We start from the raw sequence: 25,214 nt of genomic DNA on the forward strand, positions 1-25,214 counted from the left end.
AGCCATTGCTTAAAGAAAAAAATAAGTAAACACGTTTGGTGTTTGCCAAATGGCATGTGGGAGACTCCCCAAGCATATGGAAGAAGATACTCTGGTCAGATGAGACTAAAATTGAGCTTTTTGGCCATCAAGGAAAATGCTATGTCTGGCGCAAACCCAACACCTCTCATCACCCCGAGAACACCATCCCCACAGTGAAGCATGGTGGTGGCAGCATCATGCTGTTGGGATGTTTTTCATCGGCAGGGACTGAGAAACTGGTCAGAATTGAAGGAATTATGGATTGCGCTAAATACAGGGAAATTCTTGAGGGAAACCTGTTTCAGTCTTCCAGAGATTTGAGACTGGGACGGAGGTTCACCTTCCAGCAGGACAATGACCCTAAGCATACTGCTAAAGCAACACTTGAGTGGTTTAAGGGGAAACATTTAAATGTCTTGGAATGGCCTAGTCAAAGCCCAGACCTCAATCCAATTGAGAATCTGTGGTATGACTTAAAGATTGCTGTACACCAGCGGAACCCATCCAACTTGAAGGAGCTGGAGCAGTTTTGCCTTGAAGAATGGGCAAAAATCCCAGTGGCTAGATGTGCCAAGCTTATAGAGACATACCCCAAGAGACTTGCAGCTGTAATTGCTGCAAAAGGTGGCTCTACAAAGTATTGACTTTGGGTGGGTGAGTAGTTATGCACGCTCAAGTTTTCTGTTTTTTTGTCTTATTTCTTGTTTGTTTCACAATAAAAATATTTTGCGTCTTCAAAGTGGTAGGCATGTTGTGTAAATCAAATGATACAAACCCCCCAAAAAGCTATTTTAATTCCAGGTTGTAAGGCAACAAAATAGGAAAAATGCCAAGGGTGGTGAATACTTTCGCAAGCCACTGTAGGTCCTGGATGGTAGGAAGCTTGGCCAGTTATGTTCTGGGCCGTACCCAGTACCATCTATAGAGCCTTATGGTCGGATGCCGAACAGTTGCCATACCAGGCGGTGATGCAACCGGTCAGGATGCTCTCGATGGTGCAGCTTTTTGAGGATCTGGGGACCCATGCCAAATTTGTTCAGTCTCTTGAGGGGGAAAAGGCGTTGTCGTGCCCTCTTCACGACTCTCTTGGTGTGTTTGGACCATGATAGTTTGTTGTTGATGTGGACACCAAGGAACTTGAAACTCTCGACCCGCTCCACTACAGCCCGTCGATGTGAATGGGGGCGTGTTCGGCCATCCTTTTCCTGTAGTCCACGATCAGCTCCTTTTGTCTTTCTCACGTTGAGGGAGAGGTTGTTCTCCTGGCACCACGCTGCCAGGTCTCTGACCTCCCTATAGGCTGTCTCATCGTTGTCGGTGATCAGGCCTCATCGTTGTGTCATCAGAAAACATAATGATGGTGTTGAAATCGTGCTTGGCCACGCAGTCGTGGGTAAACAGGGAGTACAAGAGGGGACTAAGCACGCACCACTGAAGGTCCTCCGTGTTGAGGATCAGCGTGGCATATGTGTTGTTGCCTACCCTTACCACCTGGGGGCAGCCCATCAGGAAGTCCAGGATCCAGTTGCAGAGGTGTTTAGTCCTAGGGTCCTTAGCTTAGTGATGAGCTTTGTGGGCACTATGGTGTTGAACGCTGAGCTTTATGACAATGAACAGCATTCTCACATAGGTGTTCCTTTTGTCCGGGTGGGAAAAAGCAGTGTGGATTGCTATTGAGATTGCGTCATCTGTGGATCTGTTGGGGCGGTATGCAAGTTGGAGTGGGTCTAGGGTTTCCGGGATGATGGTGTTGATGTGAGCCATGACCAGCCTTTCAAAGCACTTCATGGCTACTGACGTGAGTGCTACGGGGCGGTAGTCATTTGCTTTTTTGGGCATACGGACTATGGTGGTCTGTTTGAAACATGTAGGTATTACAGACTCGGTCAGGGAGAGGTTGAAAATGTCAGTGAAGCACTTGCCAGTTGCTCTGAGTACATGTCCTGATAATCCGTCTGGCCCGCGGCCTTGTGAAGGTTGACCTGTTTTTAAAGAAGCATGCTCACATCGGCTACGGAGAGCGTGATCACATAGTTGTCCGGAAAAGCTGGTGCTCTCATGCATGATTCAGTGTTGCTTGCCTGGAAGCTAGCATAAAAGGCATTAAGCCCATCTGGTAGGCTCGCGACCCTGGGCAGCTCCCGGCTGGGTTTCCCTTTGTAGTCTGTAATAGTTTGCAAGCCCTGCCACATCCGACGAGCGTCAGAGCCGGTGTAGTAGGATTCAATCTTAGTCCCGTATTGACACTTTGCCTGTTTGATGGTTCGTCTGAGGGCATAGTGGGATTTCTTATAAGCGTCCGGATTAGAGTCCCATTCCTTGAATGCGGCAGCTCTAGCCTTTAGCTCGGTGCGAATGTTGCCTGTAATCCATGGCTTCTAGTTGGGATATGTACGTACGGTCACTGTGGGGACGACGTCGTCGATGCACTTACTGATGAAGCCAGTGACTGACGTGGTATTCTCCTCAATACCATTGGATGAATCCTGCAACATATTCCACTCTGTGCTAGCAAAACAGTCCTGTAGCGTAGCATCCGCGTCATCTGACCACTTCCATATTGAGCCAGTCACTGGAACTTCCTGCTTTAGTTTTTGCTTGTAAGCAGGAATCAGGAGGATATAATTATGGTCAGATTTGCCAAATGGAGGGCGAGGGAGAGCTTTGTATTTGTCTCTGTGTGTGGAGTAAAGGTGGTCTAGAGTTTTTTTTCCTCTGGTTGCACATGTGACATGCTGGTAGAAATTAGGTCAAACGGATTTAAATTTGCCTGCATTAAAGTCCCCGGCCACTACAGCTCGTTGAGTGTGGTCTTAGTGCCAGCATCGGTTTGTGGTGGTAAAAATATAGATGGAAACTCTCTTGGTAGATAGTGTGGTCTACAGCTTATCATGAGGTACTCTACCTCAGGCGAGCAATACCTCGAGACTTCCCAGACATAGCGCACAAGCTGTTATTGACAAATAGACACACACAACCACTCCTCATCTTACCGGACGTAGCTGTTCTGTCCTGCTGATGCACGGAAAACCCATAAATCCGTGAAGAGCACACTTCTCCAGCGTGCCAGTGGCCATCGAAGGTGAGCATTTGCCCACTGAAGTCGGTTACGACGCCAACCTACAGTCTGGTCAAGACCCGGGTGAGGACGACGAGCACGCAGATGAGCTTCCCTGAGACTGTTTCTGACAGTTTGTGCCGAACTTATTCGGTTGTGCAAACCCACAGTTTCATCAGCTGTCTGGGTGGCTGGTTTCAGACGATCCCGCAGGTAAAGAAGCCGGATGTGGAGGTTACACATAGACTGCGGTTTTGAGGCCGGTTGGACGTACTATTTTTGTTCATTTTTATTTATTTTTTCAGGCCTACCCGTTCATATATATATATATATATATATATATATATATATATATATATATATATATATATATATATATATATATATATACAGTTCCAGTCAAAAGTTTGGACACACCTACTCATTCAAGGATTTTTCTTTATTTTTACTATTTTCCACATTGTAGAATAATAGTGAAGATATCAAAACTATGAAATAACACATATGGAATCATGTAGTAACCAAAAAAGTGATAAACAAATCAAAAAAATTAGATTTTATATTCTTCAAAGTAGCCATCCTTTGCCTTGATGACAGCTTTGCACACTCTTGGCATTCTCTCAACCAGCTTCATGAGGAATGCTATTCCAACAGTCTTAAAGGAGGTCCCACATATGCTGAGCACTTGTTGGCTGCTTTTCCTTCACTCTGCAGTCCAACTCATCCCAAACCATCTCAATTGGGTTGAGGTTGGGTGATTGTGGAGGCCAGGTCATCTGATGCAGCACTCCATCACTCTCCTTCTTGGTCAAATAGCCCTTACACAGCCTGGAGGTGTTTTGGGTCATTGTCCTGTTGAAAAACAAATGATAGTCCCACTAAGAGCAAACCAGATGGGATGGCGTATCGCTGCAGAATTACTGTGGTAGCCATGCTGGTTAAGTGTGCCTTGAATTCTAAATAAATCAGAGACAGTGTCACCAGCAAAGCACCATCACACCTACTCCTCCATGCTTCACGGTGGGAACCACACATGCGGAGGTAATCCGTTCACCTGCTCTGCGTCTCACAAAGACACGGTGGTTGTAACCAAAAATCTCAAATTTGGACTCATCAGACCAAAGGACAGATTTCCACCGGTCTAATCTCCATTGCTCGTGTTTCTTGGCCCAAGCAAGTCTCTTCTTCTTATTGGTGTCCTTTAGTAGTGGTTTCTTTGCAGCAATTCGACCATGAAGGCCTGATTCATGCAGTCTCCTCTGAACAGTTGATGTTGATGTGTCTGTTACTTGAACTCTGTGAAGCATTTATTTGGGCTGCAATCTGAGGTGCCGTTAACTCTAATGAACTTATCCTCTGCAGCAGAGGTAACTCTGGGTCATCCTTTCCTGTGGCGGTCCTCATGAGAGCCAGTTTTATCATAGCGCTTGATGGTTTTTGCGACTGATGGACTGTCGTTTCTCTTTGCTTATTTCAGCTGTTCTTGCCATAATATTTTACCAAACAGGGCTATCTTCTGTATACCACCCCTACCCAGTGGCGGCTCCTGAAAAAATTCTCAGGGGGGGGCAATTTTTCTGATGATTTAGGTGACCTACACACATTTTCAAAAATATATGTCCAGCAACAACATGAAGATAGGGGCAGCATATAAGTCAATGCCAGAAGCATTTATTGACTGATCTCAAAAGTGTTGGCTTACAAAAGCAAAATAAGTTATCACAGTAAAAATAATCAAGGGTGTTCTTTCACATTCCTCAACACTGCATAAACAATATGCATTTCCATAAACAAATGAAATATCAGCTGAAAATACAGCATCTTGGTATTTGTTCAGATTGCAGGATCAACAAGAGCTTTTACCACATTTTTTGCCTCATGGTTGAATTGGAAATATGTGCACCTGAGCATAATTCACAACAAGCAAGCAGGAGCTTTTTGATAGAGGCTACTGAAAACATTGATGCAAGTTATTGGTAATAAGAAATTTTTATAGACTTCCATATTCTGCCCTCTTGTATATATTTGTGAAAATGAACAGTGATAGACATTTTGCCTGAAAACAGAATTTGAAAATAATTTATAGAAAAGGTAAACACAGCTATCTGTATGGCTTTGTAAAAATGAACAACCATATTCTGGCCAATTGTATAGATTTGTAAATATGAACAACCATATTCTGGCCAATTGTATAGATTTGTAAAAATGAACATGAACAGATTATTTTATTTTTTTTACTTTTAAAAAAATGGAAAATAACTATTTTAAACAACATCAACTGTGAACTGATTTGGGCGTGTGTGTGTTAAAGAGACAGACAGGGAGGGACAAAGAGAGAGAGAGGCTACATTACTTGTACTGAAACTGTTCTCTTCTCTCTTTCAATGCAGCAAAGCGGTCAATGACTTTCTCATTGAAATCAGGCATGCTGAGGACTAGTTCCCTCTCCATGGAAAGCATGGCCAGTGCATTCAGACGTTCCTGGCCCATTGAATTTCGCAGGAATGTCTTAACTCGTGTCAAAGTTGAGAAACATCTCTCAGCTTCAGCTGTTGTCATTGGAGTAGTTATGAGGATGTTCAACAGAGTCACAGTCTCAGAGAACGTCTCCTGGAGGTTGTAGCTCATGAGAACCTGGTACAGTGCCAGTGCACCACAGTTTGACTTTCTCGTCGTCGGCAAAAATACCGTTCAGTCTCTCCAAAAGCACACTGGCGATTGAGACTGAGGTTGATTCCGAGATGGGAAGGAACTCAAAAAAGCGCTCCTGCACTTTGTGGTTGCTATCTATGTACCTCAGCACAAGCACCAGCTGTGTCTGTGTAGAAACGTCCGTGGTCTCGTCAGCTTGGATAGCTACGAAGTTCGCCGACTTCACCTCCTCCACAATATGTTCCCTCATGACCGCTAGCATACACTCCAGTAGCTCGTTTTGAATGGTCTTTGATGTGAACTTCTTTCAAAGAGACAATCGAGTTGCACTGAACGTTAGCCATCTTGATAGTAGTACGTGAATTGATTGACGCTGCTACCCGCTCTTTTCTTAGTTACGTTCATGGTTATGTTACGTATGACGAAAGCGCGTAAGTGCAAGCCCTCAGAAACCCATAGAGATTGTATTGAAAGCTCTGATATTTGCAAAAAAAATTTTTTACATGAGAGTCTGAGAGACTTCTGGGGCGATTTTCAACCTGACTGAAATCGCCCCAAAAGGGGGGGGGGGGGCATTTGAAGCACGACTTTAGCCTGATTGGACATTTAGTGGCAGATCAGAAGTCTAGATTAGAACACTGATAACTACTGTTGCCGTGATATAATTGATTAGAAAAAAATCCCTTCCTTTTCCCGTTTGGCAGTGCGTCGCCCATATCGCCCTAATGAACACACCGCCCCTGCCCCTACCTTGTCACAACACAACTGATTGGCTCAAATGCAGCTGGTTGAGAGAATGCCAAGAGCGTGCAAAGCTGTCATCAAGTCAAAGGGTGGCAACTTTGAAGAATCTCAAATATAAAATATATTTTGACACTTTTATGGTTACTACATGATTCATGTGTTATTTCATAGTTTTAATGTCTTCACTAGTATTGTACAATGTAGAAAATAGTAAAAAATAAAATGTGTCCAGACTTTTGACTGGTACTGTAGGTGTTTTTCAACACTGACCCTGGGGACCCACTGCGTATGCTGCATTTATCTCCAGCTCATTATAAAACTCACACACACATTATTACATTTTATTCACATTTCATGTTTTGTTGTTGCATTTAACTGCCGAAAATGCTGTTGTCAGAGGTCAGCATGTGGGAGAAGTGGGTGCTCAGGATGATAGACGGATTTCACACTAGTAATTACCAGTTTGATGGTTGTTCAAGTGGATGTTTCCCAGTCATATGTTGTAAATTCTCACTTGGTTACGAATGCAGCATAATACTTCTTCTCAATGGGACTAATTGGTTCAAAAGAGAACCTGGATTCACAGTTAGTGCCCAGAACTGGAATTGAGAAACCCTGCTTTATACTTAAGCCAAGGCTTAGTCATAACTAACTCATCTTTGTATGTACACTGAGTGTACAAAACATTAGGAACAACTGCTCTTTCCATGACATACACTGAGCATACAGAACATGACAGACTGACCAGGGGAAAACTATAATCCCCAACTGATGTCACTTGTTAATAAATAAATAAAATAAATTCCAGTTCAATCAGTGTAGATGAAGGGGATGAGACCGGTTAAAGAAGGATTTTTAAACCTTGAGACAATTGAGGCATGGATTGTGTATGTGTGCCATTCAGAGGGTGAATGGGCAAGACAAAATATTTAAATGCCTTTGAACGTTGTATGGTAGTGTCAAGAACTGCAACGCTGCTGGGTTTTTCACACTCAACAGTTTCCGGTGTGTATCAAGAATGGTCCACCACCCAAAGGACATCCAGCCAACTTGACACAACTGTGGGAAACATTGGAGTCACCATGGGCCGTCATCCCTGTGGAATGCTTTCAACACCTTGTAGAGTCCGTGCCTCAACGAATTGAGGCGGTTCTGTGGGAAAAAGGGGTCTCAATATTAGGAAAGTGTTCCTAATGTTTTGTACTCTCAGTGTATGTCTGTGTCTTGCTCTCTTTTTCATTCTCTCTCGCTCCCTCTTGCTCTCTCTCTCTCTCTCTCTCTCTCTCTCTCTCTCTCTCTCTCTCTCTCTCTCTCTCTCTCTCTCTCTCTCTCTCTCTCTCTCTCTCTCTCTCTCTCTCTCTCTCTCTCTCTCTCTCTCTCTCTCTCTCTCTCTCTCTCTCTCTCTCTCTCTCTCTCTCTCTCTCTCTCTCTCTCTCTCTCTCTCTCTCTCTCTCTCTCTCTCTCTCTCTCTCTCTCTCTCTCTCTCTCTCTCTCTCTCTCTCTCTCTCTCTCTCTCTCTCTCTCTCTCTCTCTCTCTCTCTCTCTCTCTCTCTCTCTCTCTCTCTCTCTCTCTCTCTCTCTCTCTCTCTCTCTCTCTCTCTCTCTCTCTCTCTCTCTCTCTCTCTCTCTCTCTCTCTCTCTCTCTCTCTCTCTCTCTCTCTCTCTCTCTCTCTCTCTCTCTCTCTCTCTCTCTCTCTCTCTCTCTCTCTCTCTCTCTCTCTCTCTCTCTCTCTCTCTCTCTCTCTCTCTCTCTCTCTCTCTCTCTCTCTCTCTCTCTCTCTCTCTCTCTCTCTCTCTCTCTCTCTCTCTCTCTCTCTCTCTCTCTCTCTCTCTCTCTCTCTCTCTCTCTCTCTCTCTCTCTCTCTCTCTCTCTCTCTCTCTCTCTCTCTCTCTCTCTCTCTCTCTCTCTCTCTCTCTCTCTCTCTCTCTCTCTCTCTCTCTCTCTCTCTCTCTCTCTCTCTCTCTCTCTCTCTCTCTCTCTCTCTCTCTCTCTCTCTCTCTCTCTCTCTCTCTCTCTCTCTCTCTCTCTCTCTCTCTCTCTCTCTCTCTCTCTCTCTCTCTCTCTCTCTCTCTCTCTCTCTCTCTCTCTCTCTCTCTCTCTCTCTCTCTCTCTCTCTCTCTCTCTCTCTCTCTCTCTCTCTCTCTCTCTCTCTCTCTCTCTCTCTCTCTCTCTCTCTCTCTCTCTCTCTCTCTCTCTCTCTCTCTCTCTCTCTCTCTCTCTCTCTCTCTCTCTCTCTCTCTCTCTCTCTCTCTCTCTCTCTCTCTCTCTCTCTCTCTCTCTCTCTCTCTCTCTCTCTCTCTCTCTCTCTCTCTCTCTCTCTCTCTCTCTCTCTCTCTCTCTCTCTCTCTCTCTCTCTCTCTCTCTCTCTCTCTCTCTCTCTCTCTCTCTCTCTCTCTCTCTCTCTCTCTCTCTCTCTCTCTCTCTCTCTCTCTCTCTCTCTCTCTCTCTCTCTCTCTCTCTCTCTCTCTCTCTCTCTCTCTCTCTCTCTCTCTCTCTCTCTCTCTCTCTCTCTCTCTCTCAGTTGTCCACAAACAGAGAGGCTCTTCAGTGAGGAGGAGGAGGCTCGAGCCGCCAGATTCAAAGAGTTCCAAGGTAACTAATGACAGACAGACACCTATCTTTGTAAAATAGTGTAATGTCGATGCTAGGCCATTAGGGTTTGCTCATGCACCAGTCAACAACATTCACATTTGCTCAATGTTTCTCTTCCTTGTATTCCATTTATTTAGGAGAATTGAATCATTGAGAACTCTTCCTCTGTCCCTCTCTCCTCTCCCAGAGCGTCTGAGCCAGAAGGATGGCCAGATCGTGGCAGGTCTGACAGAGAAGCTGCAGCTGTTTGCAGACATGGCAGAGTCTGTGGCTGGTCTTGAGGATATGGCCTCACGCTCCTGTCTGCTGCTGCGTGGTGATGCCTCAGACCTCCACCAGGGGGAGACGCTGCTCAAGGGAGCCATCACTGAAGGTACAACACACACACAACACAGTGCAGTACAGAGTACAATACACTGGCTTTTGTTATACTGTATAGGTTTTTGATCCAACTCAAGACTACATATGATTCATGTAATTCACAAATAATTCAGACTTTGATTAGTTTAGTTAGGTGTGTTACATACAGATACCCAACCAGTGGTGATTTTAGCATGTAAATCTTGGTGGGGCAAACAAAACATTTTTATTTTTTAGATGCATGCCAGCAAACCCACAATACATGAATTGCACTATAACAGTGACAAACGGTGCTCACAAACTGTTAGGGCCTACATAAAGCTGTCCCAACAGCAGAGTCCCAACTACTTACCATTGCTACACCTGGCAATCAGCGGAGCCTTGTCTGGCAGCGAAACATTCACTGCCTTTAAAAAAAACAGCTGCTATGGCTGACTTGCTTAAACAAATGTGGTTTCTACTAACAATTGATACAGTGGGGAAAAAAAGTATTTAGTCAGCCACCAATTGTGCAAGTTCTCCCACTTAAAAAGATGAGAGAGGCCTGTAATTTTAATCATAGGTACACGTCAACTATGACAGACAAAATGAGGGAAGAAAATCCAGAAAATCACATTGTAGGATGTTTAATGAATTTATTGGCATATGATGGTGGAAAATAAGTATTTGGTCAATAACAAAAGTTTCTCAATACGTTGTTATATACCCTTTGTTGGCAATGACACAGGTCAAACGTTTTCTGTAAGTCTTCACAAGGTTTTCACACACTGTTGCTGGTATTTTGGCCCATTCCTCCATGCAGATCTCCTCTAGAGCAGTGATGTTTTGGGGATGTCGCTGGGCAACACAGACTTTCAACTCCCTCCAAAGATTTTCTATGGGGTTGAGATCTGGAGACTGGCTCGGCCACTCCAGGACCTTGAAATGCTTCTTACGAAGCCACTCCTTCGTTGCCCGGGCGGTGTGTTTGGGATCATTGTCATGCTGAAAGACCCAGCCACGTTTCATCTTCAATGCCCTTGCTGATGGAAGGAGGGTTTCACTCAAAATCTCACGATACATGGCCCCATTCATTCTTTCCTTTACACGGATCAGTCGTCCTGGTCCCTTTGCAGAAAAACAGCCCCAAAGCATGATGTTTCCAACCCCATGCTTCACAGTAGGTATGGTGTTCTTTGGATGCAACTCAGCATTCTTTGTCCTCCAAACATGACGAGTTGAGTTTTTACCAAAAAGTTATATTTTGGTTTCATCTGACCATATGACATTCTCCCAATCCTCTTCTGGATCATCCAAATGCACTTCAGACGGGCCTGGACATGTACTGGCTTAAGCAGGGGGACGCGTCTCGCACTGCAGGATTTGAGTCCCTGGCGGCGTAGTGTGTTACTGATGGTAGGCTTTGTTACTTTGGTCCCAGCTCTCTGCAGGTCATTCACTAGGTCCCCCCGTGTGGTTCTGGGATTTTTGCTCACCGTTCTTGTGATCATTTTGACCCCACGGGGTGAGATCTTGCGTGGAGCCCCAGATCGAGGGAGATTATCAGTGGTCTTGTATGTCTTCCATTTCCTAATAATTGCTCCCACAGTTGATTTCTTCAAACCAAGCTGCTTACCTATTGCAGATTCAGTCTTCCCAGCCTGGTGCAGGTCTACAATTTTGTTTTTGGTGTCTTTTGACAGCTCTTTGGTCTTGGCCATTGTGGAGTTTGGAGTGTGACTGTTTGAGGTTGTGGACAGGTGTCTTTTATACTGATAACAAGTTCAAACTGGTGCCATTAATACAGGTAACGAGTGGAGGACAGAGGAGCCTCTTAAAGAAGAAGTTACAGGTCTGTGAGAGCCAGAAATCTTGCTTGTTTGTAGGTGACCAAATACTTATTTTCCACCATAATTTGCAAATAAATTCATTAAAAATCCTACAATGGGATTTTCTGGATTTTTTTTCTCAATTTGTCTGTCATAGTTGACGTGTACCTATGATGAAAATTACAGGCCTCTCTCATCTTTTTAAGTGGGAGAACTTGCACAATTGGTGGCTGACTAAATACTTTTTTTCCCCACTGTATGTACAAACTATGGCATAAGGGGATGACGAGCGGATAATTTCGATTAAGACATTAATGAGCGAGCTAGGATGGACGTAGTCAATATGACTATTTGTTCAGCACTTTTGAAATGTACAGCGACAGAATTCAGAACATGGGCCGTTCTTAAAGTATTCTCCCTGTAGATCAAGTCAGAACCGTAGGATAAATAAAGGGGGCATATAAGGAGACAATGAAAGCTCTTACAATATTCGATGATTACATTTCTCTAAAACAGGCTATAGGCTACATGTGCACCACCGAGTCAGAACAGTAGGCAAAATTAGGAGGGGAAACGGGACCAAATTATTAGGGTGAGGCACATGGGCTACGAACCGCTTACTACACAACATACACTTAGTATTACTTTCTTAGCTACAGTATATCTCCCTGGCATATTACATCATTTATGCAGCAGCATACAATACATTTTTTGGACTCACCTTGTTGTGCTGTGCTCACTTTTTTTTTTGTCATTTTAGCAGACGCTCTTATCCAGAGCGACTTACAGTTAGTGAGTGCATACATTGTCATACTGGCCCCCCGTGGGAATCGAACCCACAACCCTGGCGTTGCAAACGCCATGCTCTACCAACTGAGCTACACTTGAAAGAGGAAGGTGGCGCAGCGGTCCTTTGTGGGCAAATTTAGTCTTCAAACTTTGTCATCAAAGTCTGGCTTTCTCTGGATTTATTGTGCTTTAAAGACAACTGGGAATTCGGAAAAAAACAAGGTCGAATCATGATGACGTCAGTGATCTTCAAGTCGGAGCTCTAGAAAGAGGCCTGAGTCCCCGACCTGCAATTCCGAGTTGGATGACCATTCAAAACGTTTTTCCCAGTCGGAGCTAGTTTTTTCCAGAGTTCCCAGTTGTCTTGAACTCACTGAAATCAGATTTCCCAGTTCTGAGTTACCAGTTGTTTTGAGCGCGGCAGAAGTCATGCTGGATTGATACCATGGCCAATGTTGAATGTTTATCCTTTTAAGCATGGAAAAGAGACCCTTAAACCCAGACTTGGGACCACACACCCACTTCACTGAATAGCAGGCTAGTGAGCTTTGCAATGCTTGTAGTTAGCCACTGATTCCTTCCAAACCACTTATTGTTGAATTTGTTATTTCCAACTTGTTGTGTAATGTTTATGTCCAATGGCCGATGAGCACCGATACGTTTTATCTATAAATTATCTTCATTATTCCTCTTCATATGACAAGGATTAAAAAGGATTTGCCAGTAGATTGTCGACTTGATTCATGATGATGACTGCTAGCTTGCTAGCTAAGATTTTGAAGGTATGATGTTGACATGATCAGTCGAATCAAAGCTGCTGTAGATATAACGTGATTTGACATAATTTTATCTGTGGCCAATGACCTTGAGCCTTCTTGGATGGGCACCTCCAATGTAACTCTTAAGTCAGCACCCAAGTACCCTTAGATTTGGCGGTGACGTAGTGTCCCCATGAGTGACAGAACAATGAGCCAATCACGGCGCAACTAGAGAACATTACCAACCCCTATGCTCCGTATTTTCTGCTGGCTGCCCCACCACTGCAGAAAGCACTGAGCTAGGCTGAAACGCCTGCATTTTGGAGCTGCCTTACTCAAAGGAAGAAAAAAAGATACCAAGTTTGTATGCGGCTTTATCAACTCTTATTATTATTTATTTATTTTACATTGTTTGCAAACTGATATGTGACACGTATTAATGCCAAAACAGGCATCCCCCCCAAAAAATGACAGGTCGCCACTGCACCCAACTGTAACAATAGGAGGGTTAGCTCCGTCCTCACTACTCTTGTTCTTTCTTAAAACATTATTGTTCATCTTTCTTACTACCTACCTCCGTCTCTCTCGCTCGGACTCTCGCTCTCTCCAGTGGAGAACCTTCAGAACATGTTGCTGTCTGGTGTGAGAGAGCTAGCTCCACGTCCAGAGGAGGGTTTAGGCTCCGGGGCTATGCCCAGGAGAGCAGGCACCTTCGGGGGCTACGACAGCAGCCCCACCATCCTCAACAAGAGTAAGTCCACTCCACCTGCCTGCCCTGCTCTGCATGTGCTGTATCACCATTGTATTCCCATTAGGGCTGATGCAATACCAGTATTGCAATATTTTTTCCAGGGCAAAAATGAAAACACGAAGCAGACATTAGGGCTGTTTTCCTAAAGAAGTTAAATCCGCTTTGTGTTTTGTTTCCTTGCCACGATTCTAACGAGTATTGCGATACTGGTATCATCCCGGCCCTAATTCCCATAGTGTCTGTGTACCACTCTCATAAGATCCAAAATGACTATTTCATAGTATTCAAACGGTGTGTGTGTGTGTGTGTGTGTGTGTGTGTGTGTGTGTGGTGTTAGAAGGCAGTGTGAAGAAGAAGAACTACAGTGGAGGGGACAGAGACAGGAGCCAGAGAGCCCGCTCTGACCCCCAGCTCAAGGAGATTCAGACCAGCCAGGCCCTGGAGCAGCCACCGGTGGGTCAAACACACACTCACTCGCGCTAACAACCACAGCAAACATGGATGAGAAAATGTCTTAAAAGGACAGACTGTATCACAACTTAAGTTCCAGGGTGACCAGGGCAACACACTCCCTGTCCCCACAACAGAGCCAGCAGTGTAGCTAGTGTTGAGTAAACAGTGATAAGAGCATTTTTTTACATGTACATTTTAGTCATTTAGCAGACGCTCTTATCCAGAGCGACTTACAGTTAGTGCATACATTATTTTTTATTTTTTCATACCCCCTGTGGGAATCGAACCCACAACCCTGGCGTTGCAAACGCCATGCTCTACCAACTGAGCTACATCCCTGCCGGCCATTCCCTCCCCTACCCTGGACGACGCTGGGCCAATTGCGCGCCGCCCCATGGGTCTCCCGGTCGCGGCCGGCTACGACAGAGCCTGGATTCGAACCAGGATCTCTAGTGGCACAGCTAGCACTGCAATGCAGTGCCTTAGACCACTGCGCCACAGGTCGTTCAGAAATGTACCAGTATTTCAATAAATACAAAATAAATAGATTAGATGACCCAGTATACAGAACAAAAGCTACTTTACTCCGTCATTACTTAGTAATTTACCTATTTTGGGGAAATGCTACTGTTCCCGGTATGATTTATGTCTCCTCATCCTCACCAGGGTCTTGAACTGTCTGCAGTTCGGCGTCGATGACCACTGGCACGCTGGAGAAGTGTGCTCTTAACGGATTAATCCCGGTTCAAACTGTACCGGGCAGATGGCAGACAGCATGTATGGCGTCGTGTGGGCGAGTGGTTTGCTGATGTCATGGTGGGGTTATGGTATGGGCAGGCATAAGCTATGGAGAACAAAAACAATTGCATTTTATCGATGGCAATTTGAATGCACAGCGATACCGTGACGAGATCCTGAGGCCCGTTGTCGTGCCATTCATCCGCTGCCATCACTTCATGTTTCAGCATGATAATGCATGGCCCCATGTCGCAAGGATCTGTACACAATTCCTGGAAGCTAAAAATGTCCCAGTTCTTCCATGACCTGCATACTCAACAGATACACTACATTACCAAAAGTTTGTGGACACCTGCTCGTCGAACATCTCATTCCAAAATCATGGGCATTAATATGGAGTTGGTCCCCCCTTTGCTGCTATAACAGCCTCCACTCTTCTGGGAAGGCTTTCCACTAGATGTTGGAACATTGCTGCGGGGACTTGCTTCCATTCAGCCATAAGAGCATTAGTGAGGTCAGGCACTGATGTAAAGCGTTCCAATTCATCCCAAAGGTGTTTGATGGGGTTGAGGTCAGGGCTCTGTGCAGGCAAGTCAAGATCTTCCATACCGATATCGACAAACCATTTCTGTATGGACCTCGCTTTGTGCACGGGGGCATTGTCATGCTGAAGTTGGAAGCACAGAATTGTCTAGAATGTCATTGTATGCTGTAGTGTTACGATTTCCCTTCACTGGAGCTAAGGGGCCTAGCCCAAACTATGAAAAACAGCCCCAGACCATTATTCCTCCTCCACCAAACTTTACAAACTTTACTCCACAAAGTTTATGCATTCGGGCAGGTAGCGTTCTCCTGGCATCCGCCAAACCCAGATTAGTCCGTTGGACTGCCAGGTGGTGAAGAGTGATTAATCACTCCAGAGAGCGCGTTTCCACTGCTCCAGAGTCCAATGGCGGCGAGCTTTACATTGCGCATGGTGATCATAGGCTTGTGTGTGGCTGCTCGACCATGGAAATCAATTTCATGAAGCTCCCGACGAACAGTTATTGTGCTGATGTTGTTTCCAGAGGCAGTTTGGAACTCAGTAGTGAGTGTTGAAACCGAGGACAGATGATTTTTACGCGCTTCAGCACTCGGTGGTCCTGTTCTGTGAGCTTGTGTGGCCTACAGCTTCGCGGCTGAGCCGTTGTTGCTCCTAGACGTTTCCACTTCACAATAACAGCACTTACAGTTGACCGGGGCAGCTCTAGCAGGGCAGAAATTTGACGAACTGACTTGTTGCAAAGGTGGCATCTTATGACGGCGCAACATTGAAAGTCAAAGCTCTTTTTAGTAAGACCATTGTACTGCCAATGTTTGTCTATGGAGATTGCATGGCTGTGTGCTCGATTTCATACACCTGTCAGCAACGGGTGTGGCTGAAATAGCCGACTCCACTCATTTGAAGATGTGTCCACATACTTTTGTATGTGTATGTCACCCATTGAGCATATTTGGGATGCTCTGGATCGACGTGTACGACAGCGTGTTCCAGTTCCCGCCAATATCCAGCAACCTCGCACAGCCATTGAAGAGGAGTGGGATAACATTCCACAGGCCACAATCAACAGCCTGATCCAACTCTATGCAAAGGAGATGTCGAGCTGCATGAGGCAAATGGTGGTCACAGCAGATACTGACTGGTTTTCTGATCCACGCCCCAATTTTTTTTTTTAAAGATATGTGTGACCAACCGATGCATATCTGTATTCCCAGTCATGTGAAATCCATAGATTAGGGCCCAATGACTTCATAACAATTGACTGATTTCCTTATGAACTGTAACTCTGTTGCGTTTATATTTTTGTTCAGTGTAGATCAATAGATACTTTATTCATCCTTTATTCATCATAAAATGTGTAATGTTGTGTCTGTTGTACAGGCTGCTGATAATGATGAGGCCTCTCCAGCCATCTGGAACCCCATCTGGTCCAACACCTTTCCAGAAGCTGAGGTAGGAGATGTTCCGTGTTCATATGGTATTTGAACCTCGCTCTTCTTCAATCCTCATGTTTTATCATGGCCTCTCAAAGGTGTACTGTCCCATAGTGTCCAAACCTAGAGTTGTATTTTGATCTTCTCTTTCCGTTCCTGTCTCGGTCTCCCTAGTTCTTTGACCTGGTGCTGATGCTGTCTCAGAGACTCTACAGCTTGCAGGTAAACAAAACAACACTTCTCACTCACATTTCCCTCAATAACAACCTCTCCACATCCACTTACATGCTCATACTCATTTACATTTTAGTCATTTAGCAGACGCTCTTATCCAGAGAGACTTACATGAGCAATTAGGGTTAAGTGCCTTGCTCAAGGGCACAATGCTCTTAACCACCAGTAGGCATGCTAGCACATGACATGCTAGCATGTGGCTCTCCTCCAGTCCTGTGTGTGACTGGGCCGTGAACAATCAATCGGACTGCAGCCTTCCACACTTACCAGGGCGAGACGCCAAAACCCGTCTGTCTGCATGTCAACAGAAATGTTAAAATGACATCACATGGAGACTGCTAGACTAGCCTTTTGATTGGTTATGGTCTGTGACCACAAGCCTCATGCTTTCCAGAAGTTGACCCACGTATCTCCTCCTTTCCACCGGTCTCCCCTCCCCTCCCCTTTAGGCCATCATCTGCCAGCAAGACAGCCACATCGAGCTACAGCGCGCCTCCCTCAAAGAGCGTGCCTCCTTCCCCGGCCGTCACCGTGGCAACGTGCTCCTGGAGCAGGAGAAACAGAGGACGCTGGCCCTGCAGAGGGAGGAGCTGGCCAGCTTCCACAAGCTGCAGTCACAGCACCGACAGGAGCAGGTGAGACACAGTCGAAATGGCATCCTTAATTAGATTTATGGTCGCCTTACAGGTTGTCTTCATTACAATTACACTATGTAGATCATTAAATCTGATAATACTAGTAAAAGGGAACCACATTAATATGATCATGATAACTCCTGCAAAACGAGACGACCTCAAACTCGCCCTATGACTTTTACTTAATGCAGTATTATGCCAGTCTGCATTTAGTCAAATTGAACCTTGTGTTTCTTCCCAGGCTCGCTGGGAGAGGGAGCGGGAGCGCCACCGGCAGCAGGCAGAGGCCGCGGAGGGCAAGCTGAGGCAGAGGGAGGAGGAGTGCAGGAGGCAGGAGGAGAAGCTGGCGGAGGAGAGGGAGGAGCTGGAGAGACAAAGGGAGATGTACCAACAGGATCTGGAGAGACTGAGGGAGTCAACCCGCACCGTGGAGAAGGAGAAGGAACGCCTGGAGCAGCAGAGGAAGATCAAGAGGAAGACAATCGAGGTGGGTGACGATGTTACACATACACTCACGCGCGCACACACACACACACACACACACATTACACTTACACCCTACAGTGAGGGAAAAAAGTATGTTTGCCCACTGACAAAGACTTGATCAGTCTATAATTTTAATGGTAGGTTTATTTGAACAGTGAGAGACAGAATAAAAAAATAAAATAAAAAAACGCATGTCAAAAATGTTATAAATTGATTTGCATTTTAATGAGGGAAATAAGTATTTGACCCCTCTGCAAAACATGACTTAGTACTTGGTGGCAAAACCCTTGGCAATCATAGAGGTCAGACGTTTCTTGTAGTTGGCCACCAGGTTTGCACACATCTCAGGAGGGATTTTGTCCCACTCCTCTTTGCAGATCTTCTCCAAGTCATTAAGGTTTCGAGGCTGACGTTTGGAAACTCGAACCTTCAGCTCCCTCCACAGATTTTCTATGGGATTAAGGTCTGGAGACTGGCTAGGCCACTCCAGGACCTTAATGTGCTTCTTCTTGAGCCACTCCTTTGTTGCCTTGGCCGTGTGTTTTGGGTCATTGTCATGCTGGAATACCCATCCACGACCCATTTTCAATGCCCTGGCTGAGGGAAGGAGGTTCTCACCCAAGATTTGACGGTACATGGCCCCGTCCATCGTCCCTTTTGATGCGGTGAAGTTGTCCTGTCCCCTTAGCAGGAAAACACCCCCAAAGCATAATGTTTCCACCTCCATGTTTGACGGTGGGAATGGTGTTCTTGGGGTCATAGGCAGCATTCCTCCTCCTCCAAACACGGCGAGTTGAGTTGATGCCAAAGAGCTCCATTTTGGTCTGCATCTGACCACAACACTTTCACCCAGTTCTCCTCTGAATCATTCAGATGTTCATTGGCAAACTTCAGACGGGCATGTATATGTGCTTTCTTGAGCAGGGGGACCTTGCGGGCGCTGCAGGATTTCAGTCCTTCACGGCGTAGTGTGTTACCAATTGTTTTCTTGGTGACTATGGTCCCAGCTGCCTTGAGATCATTGACAAGATCCTCCCGTGTAGTTCTGGGCTGATTCCTCACCGTTCTCATGATCATTGCAACTCCACGAGGTGAGATCTTGCATGGAGCCCCAGGCCGAGGGAGATTGACAGTTATTTTGTGTTTCTTCCATTTGCGAATAATCGCACCAACTGTTGTCACCTTCTCACCAAGCTGCTTGGCGATGGTCTTGTAGCCCATTCCAGCCTTGTGTAGGTCTACAATCTTGTCCCTGACATCCTTGGAGAGCTCTTTGGTCTTGGCCATGGTGGAGAGTTTGGAATCTGATTGATTGATTGCTTCTGTGGACAGGTGTCTTTTATACAGGTAACAAGCTGAGATTAGGAGCACTCCCTTTAAGAGTGTGCTCCTAATCTCAGCTCGTTACCTATATAAAAGACACCTGGGAGCCAGAAATCTTTCTGATTGAGAGGGGGTCAAATATTTATTTCCCTCATTAAAATGCAAATCAATTTATAAAATTTTTGACATGTGTTTTTCTGGATTTTTTTGTTGTTATTCTGTCTCTCACAACACTGTTCAAATAAACCTACCATTAAAATTATAGACTGATCATGTCTTTGTCATTGGGCAAATGTACAAAATCAGCAGGGGATCACACACTTTTTTCCCTCACTGTATATACTGAGATCATGTGACACTTAGATTGCATACAGGTGAACTTTATTTAACTAATTATGTGACTTCTGAAGGTAATTGGTTGCACCAGATCTTATTTAGGAGCTTCATAGCAAAGGGGGTGAATACATATGCACGCACCACTTTTCCGTAATTTTTTTGAATTCTTTGAAACAAGTTATTTTTTTAATTTCAGTTCCCCAATTTGGACTATTTTGTGTATGTCCATTACATGAAATCCAAATAAAAATCCATTTAAATTACAGGTTGTAATGCAACAAAATAGGAAAAACGCCAAGGGGGATGAATACTTTTGCAAGGCACTGTATTTTCAGAGGGATTGGGTTGTAAAAGAGGTTGAATGTTTCTCCTATCGTTGTGTGAGCAGCATTGTCCTGGGTTCAAAGAGACCTCGCTAGTCATTTAAACACATCCAGCAGTGCTCTCTCTCTTTCCCTGCACATGCACACACATAAAATACAAAAGCAAGAGGGATCTAATATACATCACAAACCCATTTTGGTCAGAGCCATAAATACTGTATACAGAAATCAGCAAACAATTATATTACACTTTTAACACAAGTTCCATGACAACAGTTTTCTCGTTTGAAACCTCAATCTAAGGCAATGTAATTGTCCTACAACTTTTGGTGCCAAACTCAAATATCGATACCCTGAGTTGAAAGCATTTGAAACCCCTTGGACATGTGACTCAAAATGGCTTCTCATCTTCCTCTGTATGTTATTCATCTTTATGCCCAAATCCTCTCCCTTTCTCACTCCCTCTCCCAGGTGGTGCCACTATCCGGCAGTCTAAATGGGGACCTCCTGCTGGGCATGGGCGGTCGCGGTGTTGGCGGTTCAGACCTCTCCCGCACCCTCCCCCTGCCCCAGAAGGCCCTGGTGCGCCCCAGCCTCTCGGGGGTGCCCGCAGACTACCTGGAGCATCCCGAGGTTCCGCCGCGGGGTCAGAGCGTCAATGCCACCGTGTTGCCGGTGAAGAAGGAGGTGCCGCTCCACCTGTGCAGCACCACCAACCAGCAACACAAGCAGTTTGGCGTCCAGCAGCAGATCCCCACCAAACTGGCAGCGCTGAGCTCAAAGAGCTCCAAGAATTGCAAGGGCAAGGCCTCGCACCGCACCGACAGCACAGGTAAGACCAGTCTCAACTCAAGAAACCACCACACACAAGGGCCGATCACACCAGGTATTAGTAGCATTTACTACGTATTGAACCCTATAGTAGCCAGGACACTCCCTAGTAGTGCCATTGTTTCAATGTTGGTTTATGATGTTTGTTTGTTGAGCTCAGGAAATACACATGAACGTAAACAGTAGCACACCATGCACTAATAAATATGTAGGCAGTCTCTGTTTTTCAGCACTATAGGTTAAAGGAGACTTGTTTTTTTTACAACCAAATCTCTATTTTTGATGTAAATGGCATATTATAGAAGGGTCCAGACACGTTTTGGGAGTTTCACTTGTTTTTGAGAAACTTACCCCAACCAGCGATTCACATCCTTGTTGTGCAGTACGGGGGCACTGAAAAAACATGAACAAATGCTCCAAAAAAAGATGTCCTTCAAGAAACGGAAACGCTCTCGGTATAGTAATGTAGGTCTTTAGATGTTGTAGAAATGAAATTGTCATTCCGAACTTTATCCGCAACGTTATATTCCATTTTATGCAACTCGAGCTGTTTCCCCTATCCAGCTGTTCAATTCTCAGTGTAGCCTGCTGCTAGATTGGACAGAGAGGTATCGCTCGAGTCACAACGAAATAGAATATATTATGTTGCGGATAAAGTTTGGAATGACAAACTTACATGCCTAAAACATCTAAAGACCTGCATCACTATACTGAGCGCTTTTCCGTTTCTAAAAGGACGTACAGTGAGGGAAAATAGTATGATCCCCTGCTGATTTTGTACGTTTGCCCACTGACAAAGAAATGATCAGTCTATAATTTTAATGGTAGGTTTATTTGAACAGTGAGAGACAGAATAACAACAACAAAATCCAGAAAAACGCATGTCAAAAATGTTATAAATTGATTTGCATTTTAATGAGGGAAATAAGTATTTGACCCCTCTGCAAAACATGACTTAGTACTTGGTGGCAAAACCCTTGTTGGCAATCACAGAGGTCAGACGTTTCTTGTAGTTTGCCACCAGGTTTGCACACATCTCAGGAGGGATTTTGTCCCACTCCTCTTTGCAGATCTTCTCCAAGTCATTAAGGTTTCGAGGCTGACGTTTGGCAACTCGAACCTTCAGCTCCCTCCACAGATTTTCTATGGGATTAAGGTCTGGAGACTGGCTAGGCCACTCCAGGACCTTAATGTGCTTCTTCTTGAGCCACTCCTTTGTTGCCTTGGCCGTGTGTTTTGGGTCATTGTCATGCTGGAATACCCATCCACAACCCATTTTCAATGCCCTGGCTGAGGGAAGGAGGTTCTCACCCAAGATTTGACGGTACATGGCCCCGTCCATCGTCCCTTTGATGCAGTGAAGTTGTCCTGTCCCCTTAGCAGAAAAACACCCCCAAAGCATAATGTTTCCACCCCCTCCAAACAAGGCGAGTTGAGTTGATGCCAAAGAGCTCCATTTTGGTCTCATCTGACCACAACACTTTCACCTAGTTCTCCTCTGAATCATTCAGATGTTCAATGGCAAACTTCAGACGGGCATGTATATGTGCTTTCTTGAGCAGGGGGACCTTGCGGGTGCTGCAGGATTTCAGTCCTTCACGGCGTAGTGTGTTACCAATTGTTTTCTTGGTGACTATGGTCCCAGCTACCTTGAGATCATTGACAAGATCCTCCCGTGTAGTTCTGGACTGATTCCTCACCGTTCTCATGATCATTGCAACTTCACGAGTTGAGATCTTGCATGGAGCCCCAGGCCGAGGGAGATTGACAGTTCTTTTGTGTTTCTTTCATTTGCGAATAATCGCACCAACTGTTGTCACCTTCTCACCAAGCTGCTTGGCGATGGTCTTGTAGCCCATTCCAGCCTTGTGTAGGTCTACAATCTTGTCCCTGACATCCTTGGAGAGCTCTTTGGTCTTGGCCATGGTGGAGAGTTTGGAATCTGATTGATTGATTGCTTCTGTGGACAGGTGTCTTTTATACAGGTAACAAACTGAGATTAGGAGAACTCCCTTTAAGAGTGTGCTCCTAATCTCAGCTCGTTACCTGTATAAAAGACACCTGGGAGCCAGAAATCTTTCTGATTGAGAGGGGGTCAAATACTTATTTCCCTCATTAAAATGCAAATCAATTTATAACATTTTTGACATGCGTTTTTCGTGATTTTTTGTTGTTGTTATTCTGTCTCTCACAGTTTAAATAAACCTACCATTAGATTTATAGACTGATCATTTCTTTGTCAGTGTGCAAACGTACAAAATCAGCAGGGGATCAAATACTTTTTTCCCTCACTGTATATGGTGTTTTTGGAGCATTTGTTCATGTTATTTCAGAGCCCCGTACTACACAATGAGGATGAGTAAGTGGTTGGGGTAAGTTTCTCAAAAATAAGTGAATCACAAAAAAATAGTTTCTGGGCCCTTCTATAACATGCTATTTACATAAATGTTTTAGATTTGGTTGTAAAAAAAAAAGCCAAATTCTCCTTAGGTTAAGCTCACAGGACAAAGAGAACCCTGCCTGCCCTGTGTAATGGTACTGTGGTCTAACAGTGTGATATATACACTGGCTTGTGAACACGTTAGATTGACAGAGCTTAGCTCTATCAGGACTCTGGACTAATCTTAATGATGCACCATGATCACATTACCTGCTCTGAATTGAATGGCTCCTGGGCTCAGTCCAATAACACACTGTAATGGAAATGTAATGGATATTTATTCTCTTTTCTCTCTCTCTCTCCCTTTGTATCTTTCCTTCTCTCTGTTGCGCTCTCTCTTTCTCACACGCTTCTCTTCTCAACCCCCCTCCTATCTCTCTCTGTATCTCTTTCTGTGTCTCTCTCCCTCTCCCAGCCTCTGTGGATATGAAGCAGATGCTGCCTATGAAGTTGTCAGCCAGAGAGGACGGCACTCTGAAAGCCAAGTGCTCCATCAGTCCTCACCAGAGGCACCCCCTAACCCACTCCCAGTCCCTGCACTTCACAGGTAACACGCACACACGCATGAACACGCACACCTACACACACACACACACACACATACACACCTATCTTAAACCAACTGACTGAATGCCATCTCTGGCTTTCTTCCCCACAGATTCAGTGATCCATCCAGACAGTGGGCCAGAGAACCAGCCCTCCTCCACCCACCTGGTCTGCCTACAGAAGCCCCCCAGCCAGACCTCCAATCCCCTCCACACCCAGCCCCAGGCTCCTAACCGCCTCCATACCCAGAGCCCCAACCCCTCTTCAGCCCAGGCCCCTGTCCACGGCCTCAGCCACAGCCAGCCCCCTCCATACAGGATCACTGAGGACCTGAACAAGGAGGATGTCATATTTTTCTAAGTCCTCCAGAAAGAGGGGACACCTCTCTCAGCTGCTGTGGAGCACAGCGGGCAGGGACCAAAGGGAGGCCTGTGATGTCATCACCTGTGACGTCCGAGCTCTAGGAACTGGGACAAAACATTTCCTTTTAAAGAGGTCATTTGAACAATTATTTCTTTTAAGAATATATTTTATCATGGTCCCCTAAATCTAATGCCAATAACTGTTTTTAATCGTTTTTTTTATTCAACGTCAGATGTTGATTATGAAGAAGTGAAGAAAGACAACTGTGATTAATATAACGGGTTATTCTAAACATGAAGACTTCACTTGACGTTCTGGACCATTTCAAAGACTTTCCCACAGAGAGCAGGACGAAGAGTGGCAAGAAAGAAGGGAATGAATGAACAGAGAGAGACTGCAGTGTGTGTGAAGGGAGTGGTAGGAGACAGTCACTGAAACAGTCTCGTGATGTAGTCTGTCTCTCCTGAAAAAATGTGCACCTTTTGGAAGCAGTGGAGCCACAGGGAGGGATGAACTGATGATGATGACATTGCTCGCTGGCCTGTGTGTTGACTCAGCCAGATGTTTTTATTTTGCACTGTGTAAATACTTATTTTACAGGCTAACGATACATATGAACCAGGACTGTGATGGTTTGGACTTATGATTGAGCCACGAATTAAGTTATAAGTATGAAGGGTTACTTTTTATGTATTTTTTTTTCTTAATCATGTGTTTCTTATTAGAAAAGACTGAACAAAAAATATGAACGCAACATGCAACAATTTCTAAGATTTTACAGAGTTACAGTTCATATGAGGAAATCAGTCAATTGAAATAAATTCATTAGGCCCTAATCTATGGATTTCACAGGACTGGGAATACAGATATGCATCTGTTGGTCAAAGATACACTACATGACCAAAAGCATGTGGACACCTGCTCGTCGAACATCTCATTCCAAAATCATAGGCATTAATATGAGTTGGTCCCCCCTTTGCTGCTGTAACAGCCTCTAC

The 25,214-nt window shown here is 45.0% G+C and overlaps 1 protein-coding gene across 1 annotated transcript in view; it reads left to right on the top strand.

Moving 5' to 3' along the window:
- LOC121540394 (rho guanine nucleotide exchange factor 18-like) overlaps window positions 1-25,005 on the top strand; it is an 86,987-nt gene extending 61,982 nt beyond the window's left edge. Inside the window, exons 13-23 of the mRNA XM_045207740.1 lie at window positions 8,998-9,068; window positions 9,256-9,441; window positions 13,394-13,534; window positions 13,872-13,987; window positions 16,647-16,718; window positions 16,874-16,921; window positions 17,383-17,568; window positions 17,810-18,055; window positions 20,508-20,868; window positions 23,723-23,854; window positions 23,966-25,005. Of these exons, the coding sequence (XP_045063675.1) occupies window positions 8,998-9,068; window positions 9,256-9,441; window positions 13,394-13,534; window positions 13,872-13,987; window positions 16,647-16,718; window positions 16,874-16,921; window positions 17,383-17,568; window positions 17,810-18,055; window positions 20,508-20,868; window positions 23,723-23,854; window positions 23,966-24,213 (1,807 nt within the window). The 3' untranslated portion in view covers window positions 24,214-25,005. The remainder of the gene's footprint in view (window positions 1-8,997; window positions 9,069-9,255; window positions 9,442-13,393; window positions 13,535-13,871; window positions 13,988-16,646; window positions 16,719-16,873; window positions 16,922-17,382; window positions 17,569-17,809; window positions 18,056-20,507; window positions 20,869-23,722; window positions 23,855-23,965) is intronic.
- The last annotated feature ends 209 nt before the right edge of the window (window positions 25,006-25,214 follow it).

The sequence above is a fragment of the Coregonus clupeaformis genome, chromosome 26, assembly GCF_020615455.1.
Source record: "Coregonus clupeaformis isolate EN_2021a chromosome 26, ASM2061545v1, whole genome shotgun sequence".
In the NCBI taxonomy this organism is placed as follows: Eukaryota; Metazoa; Chordata; class Actinopteri; order Salmoniformes; family Salmonidae; genus Coregonus; species Coregonus clupeaformis.